General features: G+C 39.5%; 1 protein-coding gene across 8 annotated transcripts in view; it reads left to right on the top strand.

The window, feature by feature from the left end:
* The first annotated feature begins 6312 nt into the window (after positions 1-6312).
* LOC144014227 (uncharacterized) overlaps positions 6313-18976 on the top strand; it is a 62007-nt gene continuing 49343 nt past the window's right edge. For 4 of the 8 annotated variants that reach the window (XM_077513885.1, XM_077513884.1, XM_077513887.1 and 1 more), the window contains exons 1-2: positions 6313-7997; positions 9162-9233. In XM_077513885.1, coding sequence (XP_077370011.1) covers positions 7896-7997; positions 9162-9233 — 174 coding nt within the window. In that variant the 5' untranslated portion in view covers positions 6313-7895. Of the gene's footprint in view, positions 9234-9825; positions 9986-18976 lie in introns of those variants that run through there. The other 4 variants (XR_013282432.1, XM_077513888.1, XR_013282431.1 and 1 more) reach the window with 4 other exon arrangements.

The raw sequence follows: 18976 nt of genomic DNA, 5'->3' as shown, positions 1-18976 counted from the left end.
TCCAAACATGACAAAGGCAGATCTGAACACTTTGTAAGAATGTGAAAATCACATGTCGGATTATGTTTGCTGCCGTTTTGCTAGCCCTAAACTTCAGGAAATAGCACTCTGTGATTTGTCAACAAAACTTATTATTGGGTTTGTTTGCAAGGCATGATAATCAAGTTATTGTCATTCATTGTATACCTCTGTAGTTCATAATCGTTGTTTGTGTTCTTTTGCCAAAGATTGAATCTTCTTTGTTGTGTTCTACAGCCAGAAATTCTGCAGTGCATGCAGGCAGCTCCAGCTTCCAAATGAAAATTCGATTTGTGGAAATTTGAGCTTGATCGATTATTTATTATTATTTCTCAGTTGTAATAATGATTCTTGCTATACGTAAATTAAATTGTGTAAAATCTTCATTGCTTTTGCTCAATAACTTGTGATGGTAGCATTGTGTGACCACTGACCAGGCATGAACGTGCCAGTCTGACAACTTGTTTAACAAACAATTTTCCTCATGTCCGACGTAATGGGTGAAATGTTTGATCTCACACTTGCATCATCCAATTCACCAAAAACAACAAATAAGAGCCAACAGTAACATGATCCAAATAAACTGTTTGGCAAGAGAAGTGGACATTTGGCTCATATTATGTTTCCATCAACTCCCACTGCGTTGTGAATCCCACAAGTTGATGTTCTTTACAAGTTTAAAAAATAAAAATAAAATAATAGGCCTACTTCTTGTATAAGGCGCATTGACAAACAGATATGTAAATAATCAACCAAGTTTAAAAAAAAAAATGTAAATTTTTTTTTGATTGTGGCAACATGGTGTGTGGCATCATAACAATTCTAAAAGTATTCAAATAAATGAATGACATGAATCTTAAACTGGAAGAGTTATCTCTGAACTTGCCATCAGCTTTCATGATGGCCTTTTAATATAGTCGGAATTCTTTTTTTTTTTTTTTTTTTTAAAGAGAAAGCTCAGAATTGTTCATTCGGTACTTACCGATTCAACGTCTTATCATCATTGCTCTCTCTTTTATTTATTTAGTTTTTTACGTGTATGTGTGCGTGCGTGTGCGCGCGTATGTGGGTGTATCCGTGTATGCGCGTGCAAATGCGTGTGAATTTATATCTATATTTTATATAATAAAAATCACATTACCCTTCACCTTAACCGGATACTTCAGTCTCATCAGAGTCGTGAGGTTCAGACGGTCAGTAAACCAGAGAAAGTCAGAAAAGATAAAAAGAAAAGAAAGATAAATCAAAGTAAAATCCAGCACCAACCAAACACTTCCACATGGTTACAAAATCAGAGTTACGTCAACCCCAGAAACCTCTAAATTCCAACAAATTAAAGAGATCTCAAGAGACTAGAGGAAAAACTAAAGAGAGGAAGGAGGGAAGCATAGACGAGGCAGAGTGAGATCCACAGAAACCAGCACATCCAGTCCATCAAAGTGAAATCCAGCACCAACCAAACACCTCCTGCCATCCGCATGGTTACAAAACCAGAGTCTTACGCCAACCCCAGAAACCTCTAAATTCCAACAAATTAAGGAGATCTCAAGAGACCAGAGGAAAAACTAAAGAGAGCAAGGAGGGAAGGATAGACAAAGCAGAGTGAGATCCACAGACACCAACACCCACTGATTCAACGAGCAGTGGGAGGGAGAGGCGGGTTCTGTTTGAATTTCAGTAGATGCTGGTGTGATGGATCTGGCATGCATAATGACCGCCACCAAAGAAAGGAGCCATCAACCGCGGCCCAGCAAAGCGAACACCGCCTCCCGGAATCCCCCAAGCCGCGGCAGCACCAAGGCCACCCCCACGCCACCCGGGCAGATACCGGTCGGCGAGCCAACCCAGATGCCCGGAGCACCCCCGCCCCGGCCCGCCCCACAGAGCCCAACGCCGCAGAACGATGCCTGGCAGGCCCCCACAGCGCCCCACCGGTCCACACCGCCCCCACGACCCCCCCGCACCCCACCCACACCCGCCGCCCACCGGTTTGGATCAATACCTGCTTTTCATATTTTGTGTCCAACTGCTACAGGATTTATTGGTCTTCTATTAGACTTTGAACTCATTCACTCCCTGCCATTTTCACAGACGAAATCCCCTTCAATCCCAGCTGTTTTACTGGATTTTTGACTGATTCTGCAAGGCCCACAGAATATTGTTTGTATTGCTATAAAAACATGGAATCTACAAAAAGAAAGATTAAAGTGTCTTCTTTTATTAGGAAAAACTGCAAAATTACAGATAAACAGACGAACAAGCAAAAGGGTGAAGTAAAGTTAATAGTACAATCTTGTGCCGGTGTTGAAAACAGCACCAGTGTTTTTCTGCTTGCCTTTTTTTTTTTAAAATCAAAGACATGTTTCAATTTTATTGGAACGGTTGCCCTGGAACCATTTGTTCCAGACTCCTTGCGAAATGTCAAAACCAATGAGATCGCTTCTGCCTCTATCTCTTCAAAATATGCAGACTGATCCAGCTGTGCAGAATCAAATCAGTTTGACACTTGGCAAAATGGCGTAACATTCCTGTGTTTGTACAAATCCAACCTGCTTAAAAAAACAAAAACAACAACAACAACAACAAAAAACCACAGAAGCCCAAAAGTGTCAAAATTCAATAAATAAAAAGGTTATTTTTAAAATAACTATCCTGTAGATAAATAACAGACAATTATGTAATATGGCCGTTAAAATTTAAAATGAGGTGTTAGTATTATTATGAAAAGTGTTATGCTATTTTTAATTTGTAACAAATATTTTATTTTGATTAAATGTTTCATAATGATTATTTTAACGTCACACTTTTTTTTTTTTTTTTTTTTTTTAATAATGACCTTTAATTTATTTTTCAAGGTTTTATAAGATAAGAAAACTTTGTTTTACAAAGTCAGTTTTTATTTCACAATGTCCTTTTCCACAATGGTCTTCTTTTCCATAATGGCGTTTTACAGCCGAATGACTTGGTCTGCCAACCAAAGTCAGTGGGTGGGACCACCTGTGTGAGCCTAGATCGCCGTGACGCCTACGCTGTAGCCTGACGCAGAAGTTTAACAAGGCCTTTACGTTATGATCCGATTCTAAACGATTTGCTACTGCTTGGAGTACTTCTGAAAGTGACTTATCTCCCTCATCCATCCTTTAGCAAGCCTGTGACCGCCGCGGCTCCTCATCAGGCGCTAAACCTAAACTCTCCACGCGTGAATCGATTCTGCAAGTGCTGCTGCTAATGTCTCTATAAGGGACTCAGCCAAACACGTAACTGGCTCTGCCTCATGTCATTTGATTGACAGACCAAGTCATTCGGCTGTAAAACGCTATTATGTACAAGAAGACCATTGTGGAAAAGGACATTATGAAATTAAATCTGACTTTGGAAAAAAAAAAAGTTTTCTTATCTTATAAAACCTTGAAAATAAATCAAATGTCATTATTTTTAAAAAGTATGACGTTAAAAATAATCATTATGATGTATTTAATCAAAATAAAATATTTGTTATACAGTATATTAAAGAATAGCATAACACTTTTCATAATAATACTAACACCTCATTTTAAAATTAAATGGCCATATTACACAATTGTCTGTTATTTATCTACAGGATAGTTATTTCAAATTGACCTTTTTATTTATTGAATTTTGACACTTTTGGGCTTCAATACTTTTGGGCTTCCATATCCATATACTGACTATTGATTTCTATTTTGTCTTTATTGTTATTTATTTTATGTTAAAGCCTTGCATCTTGACTGGGAATTATTTTGAAGACTGTTATGGTTTAAAGTAGCCACTAGATGGCCCTTTATATATGCCAATACGGTGATATGCGCATTGCATGCTAGGAAAATAGCGCCACAGGCGAGACAGTGCTCGACGCCGCTAACAAACTTTGACACAGTAGAAAAGGTGAGAAAATTTTTCTAAAACAAAATACTGCTGTATTCATGAGTTTTTTGAGTCCACACACCTAGTAAGTCATTGATGGAAAGTTCCAGACTACTCTGACCGGAGGATTGCTTTTGATACTGATTTGCTCCGGTGAGTGAGTGAACTTTTAGCATGCTACGTAGCGAATGCTAGCGGCCGTGTAATGGTCAGTTTTTCTGTAGGTTTATGATTTTTCCAAAGTCTTGAACTGTTTTATTAGTCATTTAATTAAAACCGACCGGAGTAAGTTATAAATGTATAGCAACATTTTGGTTCTTACATTCAATGAGTTTTAAGTTTTGTAAAGCATCTGTCTCTGTTTGAGAACGTCTAATTTTAACTGCGTCATTTGTTGATGCCGTGTCTAATGGCGGATAGTTAGAAATGCCGAGTGAGTCAGGTGAATTTGTACGGAGCCCCTAAGGTGACATGGTAGAAAAAAAAAAACTTTGCGTTTCCTCGCAATCTTTGCGAGGGAACGCAAAGATTGCGTGCCCTCGCAAAAAACTTTGCGTTCTCTCGCAAAGATTGCGTTCCTTCGCAAAACAACTTTGCGTTCCCTCGCAATCTTTTCGTTCGAACGCAAAGTTGTTTTGCAAGGGAACGCAAAGTTGTTTTTTTCGCTTACCATGTCACCTTCGCTGCGGCGTAAACACTTCCAGGTCATCTTCCATGTGAACAAAAGCGACGTGTAAACAAAGCAGTGGAAAAATACATGCTCCATCCTAGTCGCTTTGGGAAAGCTTTCCCATTGTTTTGTTTCATGTTTAAAAACGTTCCATCCTCGTCGCTATTGTTTACATGGAAGACCACCCGGAAGTGTTTACGGCGCAGCGAAGGTGACATGGCAGGCGAAAAAAACAACTTTGCGTTCCCTCGCAAAACAACTTTGCGTTTGCGAGGGAACGCAAAGTTGTTGTTGGTTTTTTTTTTCCTACCATGTCACCTTAGGGGCTCCGTAAATTTGACACATTTTCCTGATTTTTTTTTTTTATTACATCATACATTCATATTGGGTTAATTACAAATTGCTTAAAAGTCATGTGAATGGGAAAAGAGATTGTTTATTAGATACATTATCCTTTCAATTGTGTGACATTTTATTAATAATACTGTTAATGACACATTGACATCTGAATAGTTTAGCGTTTATTTTGTGACCAGTATTTAAAGTTACACTTATAGAAATATAGAAATATAATATTGTACAGTAATTCATGATTGTATTATTAATTTCAATTCCTGATAGAGCAGATTGGTTTTATGAGTGCTGGTTTGACATTCGAGGGACAGCGTTGATTCCACCGAGGTTCTCTGTCTGATGCAGGGCAGAGCTACAAAGCATCTTCAAAGCTTCATCTTCGTGGAGATTCACGCCTGGACCAGATAAGCTTGAAACTCCGCAGCAACATACATACGTAGCACACACATACACACTGAACAAACGGAGCGAACATGAAATGAAAAAATGCATCACAGAGCATGTAGCATTAAAAAATAAAAATCTCATACTGTGCTTATTTACCAACCAGTTGAAGCACGTAGCCTCACTCACACACACAAACAACAGACAGACGAGGCTGAACATAACGGTAACGTTACTTCGCAAAGTAGCTCATTGAGTGTGGGGTCATCGTACTAACGTTATTAGTTTAGATATGGACAACAATTATAAGACGGGAATTCAAATGCACTTGCCTTGAATTCTTTGTACAAGTCTGGATGTCCATGTTTCACTAAGTTGGATGTGTTCCCCTTTCGGCTGGAAACGGTTTCGGCATCTCAATCCCTGCGCATCAATGTCAAATTCAAAGTACTTCTATACGTGACTTTGGTGTTTTTTCTTCTCAACTAATTGAGGGGCCGCTGCAGTTAAAGACGCCGCAGATGTGCGGGCTACTGTCATGTTGCACGCATGTTACTCTACTTCCTTGTTATTGTAGCAGCGGGAGGGTAGTCACGTGACGTCATTAGACGTAACGTGGGTTGCCAGATAAGCGCCCATATCCACCCAGTTTACATGATGTCAGCTTGTGTGAATGAGTGCGTGTGGGATTAAAAAAATAAAAAAATAAATAAAATAAACACCCCAAAACAACACAAAAGACGTGGTCAGATATGCCGGCTCGATACCAAACGGTACTTCGGGTATTGTAGAAAATGAAGTACCGTCACATTTTCAGAATCTTGGCATCGACTTGGCACCGAAGTATCGATTCTTGTGACAACCCTAATATATATATATATATATATATATATATATATATATATATATATATATATATATATATATACACACACACACCCCTACACACACACACACACACACACTGAAAGGGTCTAACAATATAGTCATTAACCTGTTGTCGTGTTAGCTATTGCGGCATACACAGGAAGCCCGTACACCTGTTTTACGGTTTTAGTCACGTGATATTCTACATGCAGTGGTTTATGGTAAAAAAAAAAAAAAAAAAAAAAAAAAAAAAAAACCTAAACAAAACATTTCTTCGCGAAACACCAGACTGGCTGGCTCTCCACAATACACGTGTGGGCTGGTCCGTCAAAACTCCGGGGCCACTTTTTCCCCCCAGTCCGTCCCTGGTTGAACCTGAGACATTAGTAAATTATTGTGGTTGCAAAGCAATATTTATTTAATAATTATATGTACAATAAATAGTGTTACAATGGCAACAGGTGTATGCACAGGTTTGTTGTACCATCTGCCATCAAATGGACTTTTTGCCAATCGAAGCGGCTCCTCTCATTTCCTTTAAATTCAGCGCAGAGGAGGGGCGTCGTACATTTTGGAAGCATAAACAGACTCACTGAAGTCTATGTAGGAGATCGACGTGTAAAGTATGTTTATAAGGAACTGCAAGAAGATTTCCACTTGCGGATGATGTAAAGTTGGCTACTGTTAAGTCGGCATGGAGAATGACTTCCATTCTGCCCTGATCATGGGGAGTCTGACAAAGTCAACTGCACGGAATTTATTCTCACTCAAGGCAATAAATCAGAGCAATCTTCATGGAGAAAATTGATTTTCTCTAAGCAAACATCACCATTTCTATTCTTAATACACAATAGTGTGACATCCCTTCAGTAATTCCTTTTTCCTTTTCTAATTGAATGTTTTTGTGATGGGGTCACAAAACTGTGGGAACTGTGTGTTACGATACTTGTATACGTCTCATTTTGTCTCTACGATCTCCCTCAATTTGCTGAGTACAGTTTCTAACACTTTTGACTAAAATCTCTTTATTTATTTTATTTTTATTTTTTTTTCCCCTTCTTCTTCTCTGTCATTCTGGACGATTACGATTTTAATCGATTTTAATCAAAAGTTTAAAAAAAAAATTAAACAAGATTTGATTTATTCAAAAATAAATTTTGTGCAAAATGTTTTTACACCGTTTTTGAATTAGTTTTAACGTAAATTTAACATACATTGCTTGTGCAAATAAAAAAGCTACTCATAGCTTTTGCTCAACTTAAATGCCCTACATAGCTTATGCAAAAAGAAAAAAAGCTACTCGTAGCTTTTGCTCAACTTAAATGCCACATACATAGCTTGTGCAAAAAAAGAAAAAAGCTACTCATAGCTTTTACTCAACTTAACTCTTTGTCTGCCATGTTCGGCAATTGCCGAACCCTGCAAACAGACCGTATAGCGCCGCCGTCAGGAATTGCCGAAAGCTATATTTTTAATGGGAATTTACAGAGTAACTTCGTAGCCAGCTGTGGTTTCAGTTTTAAACTGATCCTGTACTGTAACGACTAACTATGGCCATTAAATGTGACGACTCTCTTTTGCATCATCTCAACACTCCCCCCCCAATGGAAAGAGCGGAGGTGGGACATTAGTGGCTGCTGTTTTGGAAGCAGTGACGATCGGGCTGGCTTCACGGCCATCCGTTGATCACAGCCGACGCGCGCCAGTCAGACATTTTATGGTCAGCCCAACTAATTGGAGGAGTGGAAACAATCCGAGCGTGAAGAATATGATTGAACAGCAAATCAACATCCTCAGATCCAGACAGAAATATGCTAAGGTAAGCGCTAACATGCTACGAGCTAGCTCGCTAACTAGCTTTCACTAGTTCATCAAACGTTTGTGTAGAGGTGACAAACAGCATGTGTAACTCTGCTGGTATACACGATAACAACTGTTGCCTAACTATTGTGAATGTACAATAACGTGTTTGAGTAAAGCGGAGGCCGCGGAGGAAGAAAGTGTGCGAGCGATGGACAGAAAAACAAAACAGCTAACACTAGATGAGTTATTTTCGTCTGAAAATGCGTTGTCATCAAAGGAATGATGGCGGCGATCGTTTCACGTCGAAGAAACGCATCGAGCAGCCCTTGTACGTTCCGCCGGCCGCGTCCAGCGAGGAGGAATATACCGATCATCATGACAATTATACCGATTTGGAGGATGACTGTGCAAATTTCCCTGCTCTAACGTGCTGCGCCCTTTAAGAGACTTCTCGATTACGTTATTCCTGCACCAATTGACATGCGCATTCTGATCCTAGTGTTCAGTACGCAGAAGGAGCGGCCAGAGTTAGACGACCGTATCAGACTTCCATGTTAACTCGCTTGTTGTGCGTAATTGACACTGTAAGTATAATAAGTTCTTTATAGTTCTTTATACAATTTGTCAATTCTAAGTAGAGTTAACCCATGTAGAACGCCTGAATTCTGCCTTTATTTACATTTTACCGCAGCAGCCATTATCCACGCTGTAATTTCTAGTCTATTATGTGGTCTTTGGCCCACCCTTGTGGATATTTCGTGTAAACAGACTGCACCACAAGGAATAGTGTTCTGCTTTATTTAGTGTACAAATATGACTGTAAAATTCTTTGTGCCATTGATATATTTCGTTATTACTTGAAACAATTGATATTATTTCGTGCGATGCCTCAATGGACCTCATTGTAATTGTTTACATTTATTTGTTTGTTATAGAAAACCACAACTCCACAACTTCATTACAATTTATCAAGATCACGACCTCATACTTTAATACCATCAACAATCAAAAAATCCATGTTCTGCCATCATTGTGGTGATTAAAGACACTCAACCCCATCTCTGGATTCGCTGCAATCTTTCTAACCGAAGATTTAGGCCAGACGAGTGTAGACCCAGCATACTTTCAATAATATTCCACAATGACGATTATGAGCCAGATTTGGATCCTGACTTTTCAGATGAGTGTGTGCCTTCAGATTGGAGTTGAAGCAGCAGGGAGTCTTCTCCGAACCCCGCTCCAGAACGAGGAGGTAAGAAAACCTGCTAACTTGCTAAGTTCCCATTCATAGCTCACACCCCCAATGCCCTCATAAGGCAGTTATATGCATCATTTTGTCCTACCATAGAATAAAATTGCCAGTAATACTAATAATACATGTACAAGTCGTGCATCTTGTAAATGTAATGGACAAATATATGGGTGTCTGTGCGTGCGTGCGTGTGCACAATCGCTAGGTTGATAGACGGACTTGTGTATTGTTAATGTTTTAGTTAATAGTCAAAGTTTTAGAGAGAGGTGGGGAAATGTCAATATGTAGCAAAAAAAACCAAAAAGTGTATTGTCATTGTTAGTGTTTTAGTTCTAGTTATCGTTTTAGAGAGAGGTGGGAGAATGTCAATATGTAGCAACAAAAAAACAACAACAGATCGACTTGTGAACCCTGTGGTACTTTTACATAAATATATATTTTGTTTATCAATTACACATGAATCCACCAGCCAGAGAGCTTTGCCTTCCTTTATTGGTACAAAGAAAGGTGAATAAAAGTAGCCTACTATACTTCATACTGCAGCAATAAAATATCGAACATTTGCAATTGTTTATGGTTCTACAATATACAGGTGGTGCATCTAGAAGTTGTGGGGATGGTTGGAGCTGGCAGCGAACCGGATGGCAGCCGAAAGACATCCCACATGCACTGTCAGGCATTTATGTACATAGTTCAATTCGTTAGTTCAGTAGTTCTTTATGTTCAATAAACTGTTATTTTTGTTGTCAAAAGCACTTTTTGTAATGTTGTTTTTGTTGTTTTATAGAAGGAAAACATTATTTAGATGTTTGAGCTGTCACAGAAGAAAAAATAGCAGTGTTAAAGTCAAAGTTGTCCTTGAAATGTCTGTTTTTACAAAAAGCTCCTTTTCTCCCATTTCTTGGTCAAAAATGGTAATTTTCACAAAACCTAGCCATATTCAAACAATGATAACTAAAGAACGGAATGAGATAGCAATATACTTTTTTTTGTTTTTTTCTGTCGAAAGAAAAGAGTCTAATTTTCCTTTTGGTATGTCCCATGTTTAATTAGCATTAGAACTCAATATTCTGTGGGCCTTGCAAGATCAGTCAAAATCCAGGAAAACAGCTGGTATTGAGGTGTTTGCTCCAGTGAACATGGCTGGTATTCAATGAGTTAATTAGTCCCGCTCCCTCATTAATTTTGATGACCATAAGCTTTAGCGATGGCTTAAAATCAGAGGTAATTCGCTGACTATCTTAGCGCTTAGCGCCGTTGTTTGCGCATGAGCGGTGACTTATAGGTCAAAATTCAGTTGTCATCTGACTGGTTGTCCTGTATGTAAATCAAGTACAGTGTTCCCTCGTTTTCCGCTGGGGTTAGGTTCCAAAAAATACCCGCAATAAATGAAATCCGCGAAGTAGTTAGCTTTATGTTTTACAACTCTTATAAAGGTTTTAAGGCTCTAAAATCCCCGACCGCACAATTTATACACTTTTCTCATTGAGGCATTTACATGTTCTCACATTTCTCTCTTGTTCAAACATTGACATGTTCAAACCTTCATAAATTTTATAAAATGGGTATATTACTGTAAAAAAATATGCAAAATTGCACTTAAAAAAAAATCCGCGAGACCGCGAAAAGTGAACCGTGTTATAGCGAGGGAAGACTGTAACGGGATTGATGATAGGCTGGCATCGTAAGTTATGCTGCACTTAGAGCCGTTGTTTGCGCTTCATTGGTCACCTGAATGTCAAATTCATTTATATCAATGAAGTGATAGGATGAATGATAGACTGATATTTTTTAATGTCACGCCACGATTGACCACTACTATCGCGATCGACGTAATGAGCATCCCTGGCTTATAACAATCAGCATCACCTTTAATTGTAATTAAACTCTTAAATTCCTTGCAAGAAAATCTAGCTGGCAAATGACTCTCTGGTGCATGTCACAATGTTTCCCCCGGTACTAAATATGGCTAAAGTTGTTTCACGGTGTGTTTGCACTTGTCCTTGCTAGCGCTAGCCACGCCGCACTCCCCAAGATGTGAGCATTCCCCCCATTCTTTCGGATGCCTTTGAAGCAAGTGCTGGAAGAGGTTATTTGTGCTGCTGCTCTTCGTTTTAATAGCTGTTCGGCAGACCTTGCACACACTTGTAGTTTGCTCTACGTCGCTCTTGTAAAAGCCGAACCAATTCCATATAATAGACATAACATGAGTCCCTTTTCTTGGTATCAAGTCTTCGTCTTCTGCAGTAGACATAATGTGCGGCGAGTAGGCAGCGTAGCGTTTGGCAGAAGTAGCAAACAGGTGGTGATGTGTGAACTGCCTGCACGACTGTTGCGGGGTACTGTGCGCCTTCCGATGTCGTCACATACCGCAGCTTCGCTATATAGTAGCGTGCCGTCATCAGTAGGTGCGTTTCCATTACCCTCAGTTTTGCGCAAAAGGCATGTTTCGCAAAAGTAAGCTGGTAATGGAAACACCGGATTTGCGAAAAAAATCTCAAATATCGCAAAAAAGTTTTTGCGCTCTCATGAGGTGGTTTTTGAGACGTATCGAAAAAGAAGTATTTTTCAAAAGTGTAATGGAAACACTTTGCGCATTAGTAGTCATGTGACACCCGCCCGGTCACGGAGGAAAGGAATGTAACACGTTTATGTGTATTTTTAATAAACTTGCAATTACTATTTGTTTTGAGAATGATTAATTTCGGTTTTGTATTTTTGTTTCACATGCTGAAGTGATTTGTATCGGCTACTGCACGTCATGAGCGCAAAAGAGAGAGAGATGTAATCGAGCGAGCCCCCTTCGAAAAGTTGAAGGAGAGGAGAACTTGAAAACCTGTCCTGCCATGTCTGGTTAATATAGCAGAAAACATCAGAAACTTTTAACAATTTGTAGCCCTCCTTTTACCCAGCTTCTGCATGAGAACAACAACATTTCAGGATTACAGGAAGTAGGAAGTATGGTGGCACTCGCTTTCGTGTCAGAACTGCTTGCAATGCCAACTGCCGAGGGGCACCCACAACAACACCAACACTAAATGCCCAAAACCGCCCGATGAGGGGTGAGTGTTTTTAAAGTAATATAACTACACCGGGCGTCCATCTACCGTAAACATCATGAGCACAGCCTCCAGAACAGCGAGGTCTCGTGAGACGGAACATTCCGAGAATTGCGCCTCAGAAGCGAAACTCTCGTCAGTGGAAACACCGACAATTTGAAATTGTACTTTATCGAAATAGTACAATATCGCTTTTATTTTTGCGAAAAGGGGTAATGGAAACGTACCTAGTAAGTGCGCCAGCCACCAATCGAAGGACCCCAAAACAACGAGCGTAAGGAGATGCGAGCCGCCCAAGGGGTGTATTTATTTTTAAGCACTAGTGATGGGACTGATGGCTCTTTGACGAGAGCGTTCAACCAGGAACCGTTCACTTAAAAGAACCGTTCAAAAGACTCTTTTATGCTTTTTTGTCGGGGTGTGAATTGCCGAGTACCTGACGATACGATCCGTATCACGATTCATAGGTCACGATTCGATTCAGTACCGATTAATCCCGATATGAATTTACAAGTCGATTGTTGCGATTTTTTTATACTCAAATTTAGAAAAATTCAGTAAACTTGTACACTGGAAGATTTGTATGAAAATTTATTATTTATTGCTCTCAAACTTCAGTTTTATAACTGTGAGCCACTGTATTTAGCAAACAGGTTGTAACCTTTTTTCATATTAGAACAGCATTGAAATAAAATATTAAGGCTTAATGTTCCATTAATATAACATTCTTCCATGCTTAAGGTGTGAAAGTTAGACGTTTTGTTGAATATTTTATATTTATTTTATATTTAAAAAATCGATTCGGCTGCCTATTGAATCGATTCGAGAATTGCGTGCTTTAGTATCGTGATATATTGCCAAATCAATTTTTTTAACACCCCTACTTTTTAGCATTATTTTGAATCAATGTTTTACTCATAATCAACACTGAGGTTAGTGATACATCACAATTCATGTCATAGTTACTGTATAAAGTAGGCTTTAAGTGTATAGGAGTTAGTTAAGACATTACACTGAGAAGACTTAGACTTGACTTTATTGATCCCTTTGGGATGGCTCCCTCTGGGAAATTTACATGGTCTTCTAAAATATTTTTAAGTTTTTATGACGTGGGTGGAATTCCTGTCATAGTAGGTGGTAGGGGTGTGATTTGCCTAGTACCTGACGATTCGATCCGTATCACGATTCATAGGTCACGATACCGATTAATCCCGATATGAATTTACAAGTCGATTGTTATGATTTCTTTTACTCAATTTAGAAAATACCATTCAGTAAACTTGTACATTGTAAGATTTGTATGAAAATTTATTATTTATTGATCTCAAACTTCAGTTATAACTGTGAGCCACTGTATTTAACAAACAGGTTGTAACCTTTTTCATGTTAGAAAAGCATTGAAATAAAATATTAAGGCTTAATGTTCCATTAATATAACATTCTTCCATGCTTAAGGTGTGAAAGTTAGACGTTTTGTTGAATTTATTAATTTTTTTTAATCAAAAATGGATGTTAAAAAATCGATTCGGCTGCCTATTGAATCGATTCGAGAATTGTGTGCTGTAGTATTGCGATATATTGCCGAATCGATTTTTTTTAACACCCCTAGTAGGTGGTACGTTTGGCATTTTGGGAATTGTGCCAAACATTACTTCATTTTGACATATGGAATAGTCTAAAAAAATAACATTCAATTATGTTTTATTCTCTTAAAACATAAGAAAATATACATATGTAGTGTACAACAGTTTACATACATTGGCCAGCACGTGCATGTGTACACTGCAACAGCGATGTTTTGACTACTTTCTACACTGTAGACAGTAGACTCTACATACAATGTCTAACTGTCACATCTATCAAATCTACCCTTTAGCCTCTAACTTCTCCTAGGTCGCAAGTCCTCCGGCAGCTCCTCCCCTCCCCCTGCCCAGTTTTCCTCCCACACTGATGTTGTGTTAACCTTCTCACAAGATGAATTCTCGCGGTATTTATCAGTTCACAAACTCCGGAGAATACATGTTGTCCCGCTCCCGTTGATTTCCGCCGATTGGACCAATCACAGAGCGACATTGTATATAGGGGCGCGATACGCAACTGTGACGAAACCAGGAACCTAGCGCTGATGCCGAGGCTAACAAACAAACCCAACATGGACGATTGGACGCTGCAATTAATTATGTCTTTGCAGAATTACTCACCGTTTCCTTGTTGAACGTTGAACAGCGAGGGGCCCGTGCATTTCTAGCTGGTAAGATGTATGTGCTTCCCCCCACCTTCGGCAAGAACGAAGACAACATTTTCACCAATGGCTGTGATTGGTTAAAACAAACGTGTAGAATGCTGCATCATCCAATCAGCTCGAATCATTTTACAGAATGTCCCACCTTTCCCGACCAAATTACCGTGGAGAGGTACCAGATGGATATTGCCGAATTGCGGAGAACTCACTTGAGTGAAGCGCATATCCATCCGGCTTTTGCCAGGATAATGTTGTGTGCCTCCTCTCCTCTTTTCTCCCTCTCTCCGTGACTTGTGTTCTAACTTGTGCCATGACGCTAAAGCAGGCATGCGCAGTGAGCAGTGTCATCTGTCTTTTTTTTTTTTTTTTTTTTGCTTCTTTCAGAACTAATCGAAGAGCCGTTCCAAAGACTCGATTAGTTCGTGAACGTCCCATCACTAATAAGCACCTCGATTTCACGACTTAGCTAATTTTCACATCGTGGTACTTTAAATGGACCAATTAATCGAATTAATTCAATTTATTGCCCAGCCCTACTTTTGACCCACATCCTTGACCTAAATCGCCACCCCACACATTTCGTGAACGTGCGCGGCATGTCCTTATGCTTGTAGACTCAAGTTACAAGGTTGTCTTCTAGCTTTTACGAGGACCGCCTCTCACCAGCTTCATGACCTATGGTCTTTTTAATGGTGACAGGCTATCCTAATTTTAAAGCAAGGCCTGGTTTGTAATGAATTCCGTAACCCCTCGTGGGTTGCAGAAATGATCAATTACAGATATAGGAACATTTCTAAATTCAAGCACCGAAAAAGCAAACAAGAAGAGACACCACATCGCTAAAAAGAAAATTATGCTTGTCAAGCGAGAGTCCAAATGTTTATGCGTGATACTCCCTACAGTTTAATCATGACTGACTAATGAATCCCAGCTTAATAGAGCTTCAAAAAAAGTTTTGTTGTTAGGTCTCTACTTTGATATACATGCCAAAGCAAGGAACATTAAAATTCCATGCTGTGCTTTTTTTGTTATGATTCAATGGAGAAGAGCCTCACAGTATTGTGTAAAATCAAGTTAGTTTAAAAAAAAAAAAATGCTTAGAGCAAAAGAAACTAATGTGCTATAATGAATGTAGGTACATCTGCATTAAAAAAAAAAAAAAAATTTGAACGACATATTATGGAAAACAATACAGTAGATTTTAATACTCAACGAAAGTATAAAGTATAAGTATAAAGAATAAACACTTGTTTTTGTGCCCATTTTTTTATGATGGACTCAAAGATGTAAAACTTCTTCCACATATACTATCACAGTTTCTCTCAAACATTGTTCACAAAACAGTCTAAATCTTTGATAGTGAGCACTTCTCCTATATTAATAATCCTGGGCCTCTTTCGTATGTGGATATAAATCGGATATGCTTGTGATGCGTCTGCACTGTGAACGCTCATCCACACGCATCCGATTAATATGTCATCAAAAGCCTGATATGAATATGCGCTCTGTGCGGGCGGGAGAGAGTGCTTGGATAGGAGACAACTGACACATCGGTGAATATACAAAGCTGTTTTGAGTAACAGTGTTAAATTTTTATTTGTCTTTAATTTAAGGCCCAATCCCATTAATTTCACCCTACACCCTTGTCTCATTTTTTTTGTCTCTTTTCTTTTCTTTTTCTTTTTCTATTTTATTTGTCTCTTCCCCCTCCCACTACTACTTCTTTGCAAAGACAAAGAAAAAGAAATCCTCTCGGAATTGGGAAAGTACTAGAGCAGCACGCGTTGGTTGTGAAGTCACGGAACCTCGTCTGCTGCGACTTTAAGTCCATGAACCTCATTTGCTGCGGCTCCAAGTCACGGAACCTTGTCTGTTGCGGCTCCGAATCCATGAACCTCGTCTGCTGCGGCTTCAAGTCCATTATCCTCGTCGACTGCGGATTCAAGTCTATGAACCTCGTCCTCTGCGCCTTCAAGTCCATGAACCTCGTCCACTGCGGCTCCAAGTCACGGAATCTTGTCTGCTGCGGCTTCAAGTCCATAAACCTAGTCTATACTGTGGCTTCAAGTCCATTAACCTCTTCTGCTGCGGCTACAAGTACATGAACCTCATTTGCTGCGGATCCATGTCACCGAACCTTGTCTGTTGCGGCTCCAAATCCATGAACCTCGTCTGCTGTGGCGTCAAGTCCATTATCCTCGTCCACTGCGGCTTCAAGGCTATGAACCTCGTCCGCTGCGGCTTCAAGTCCATGAACCTCATCTGCTGCGGCTTCAAGTCCATGAACCTTGTTTGCTGCGGCTCCAAGTCACGGAACCTTGTCTGCTGCGGCCTCATGTCCATGAACCTCGTCTACTGAGGCTTCAAGTCCGTGAACCTTGTCTGCTGCGGCTTCAAGTCCATTATCCTCGCCCACTGTGGCTTCAAGGCTATGAACCTCGTCCGCTGCAGCTTCAAGTCCATGAACCTCGTCCACTGCGGCTTCAAGTCCATGAATCTCGTCTGCTGCGGCTCCAAGTCCATGAAACTCGTCTGCCGCGGCTCCGAGTCCATGAACCTCGTCTGCCGAGGCTCCGAGTCCATGAACCTCGTCTGCCGAGGCTCCGAGTCCATGAACCTCGTCCACTGCGGCTTCAAGTCTATGAACCTTGTCCACTGCGGCTTCAAGTCCATGAACCTTGTCCACTGCGGCTTCAAGTCCATGAACCTCATCCGCTGCGGCTTCAAGTCCATGAACCTCGTCCGCTGAGGCCTTAACTCCATGAACCTTGTCCGTTGTGGCCTCAACTGCCTCCACGACAACAGCCTCAGGTCCCCTCATCGCCTGGGCTGTTGCCGCCCCTTCATTCATCGCCTGGGCCGCGACAGCCTCAGACCCCTGTTCCTGTTTTTTTTTTTTTTTTTTTAATGTATACTTGATTGATAAGGATCCACCACAGAAGATGATTTATCAAATACATTTTTGACATTGAGCTTTTTTTTATTTTGACATCTATGGTTCTAATTTCTTAGTATGCTTAGCATATCCCCGCCAATTATTGGTATCGGCATCGCCCTCAAAAAATCCATATATTTTAACAGATGAACTAACTGCCTTTAACAAACTTAAAAATGACATGACATTGTAAAGTTTTATCCAAAATGTAGTTTATTGACACAAAAAATATTCATATTGAAGGAAGTTCCTTTTGAGTTTGACCTAAACTTATGAAACACAATAAAGTCATGTATAGAATAATTGTTGGTTAACAACCTTTGCCCTGTTCAACGTGACCATGGTTAGTGTATGTGTTGTCACTGATTCTCCCAAGCACATTACTTCACGGTTGTTATATTGATGACCGGAAAGTTCCAGTATTGGACAACAGGAAATGCCACAGCTGTATATTCTCTGGTGGCACATGCAGGCTACACGACTGGGATCCTTTATGGCAGTCACAGAAGTCATTCAGAAATTGTCACATTAAGTCCATTTCTGTCATTTTCATGTTAACCTACATCTTATGTGCACGTGCGTGTGAGAACTTTGCTTCCATTATGTGGCACAATGTGAAATCAAACAAACGGAAAACTGAAGATTTTTTTTTTTTTTGCCAAGATGGCACACACTCAATTCCTACTTCATGTAAAAAGTTATATAAATATCAGAACATTTTTATGTTGGTTAGAACTGATATCCATTTATAATTTGAGGCAGAACTTGTTCTGGTGTTTTGTAATTTTATGGACAAGCCTCCTGATGTGCCTCCACAGCATGAGCTGCACCTCCACAACCTGAGACCCAATACACCACATAATAGAAAAACTGCCGTTACAAAGAGGAATTGCGCTGCATCATATTGGAAGGTGTATTCATCATATTGTTTAATATGTGTTTGGTAAATATTTCTATCTTTGTAAGACTTGAATTTCTGATGCAGCTTTTCATCTGATTTGACTGTGCAGTTGTACCTAATGCTATGGCCAATGAGTGAATGCAATATTCATGTGTAAAGTAATACTGTATTGCTAATACATAGTGATTAAACCACCTTTTTAATATTACATATTTTAAATATTTAATTTTTATTATATATATTTTTTATTTTCTTTGCCCTCGTCAGAGGTTAAGTTTGGGGAATGTCATTAATATTTGTCAACTTTGGGCCTGTAAGCCCTTTGAGAGTCTTTTGTGATTAAGGGCTATAAACAGTATAAATAAATTTGACGTGACATGGGAAAGAATTACACGGCTTCCGTCTTATAAATTGGGTTTGATTGCATCCTAATTTTGGGGGGGAACTGGCTTTATTTAGTTATGTAAAACTTTAGCCAAGATGCAGCCTCTTAGTATCACATGCCATAATTTGATAATGTACATGAGTTGCACATGATTAAAATGTGGTAAACAGAGACAATTTTGCCATCTTCTTGAGAATAAAATAGTGTCAGTTTAATACATT

This window comes from Festucalex cinctus, chromosome 2, assembly GCF_051991245.1.
Source record: "Festucalex cinctus isolate MCC-2025b chromosome 2, RoL_Fcin_1.0, whole genome shotgun sequence".
Lineage (NCBI taxonomy): Eukaryota > Metazoa > Chordata > Actinopteri > Syngnathiformes > Syngnathidae > Festucalex > Festucalex cinctus.
Note: the sequence above shows the minus strand (reverse complement) of the source record. Positions and strands in the feature narration are given on the sequence as shown.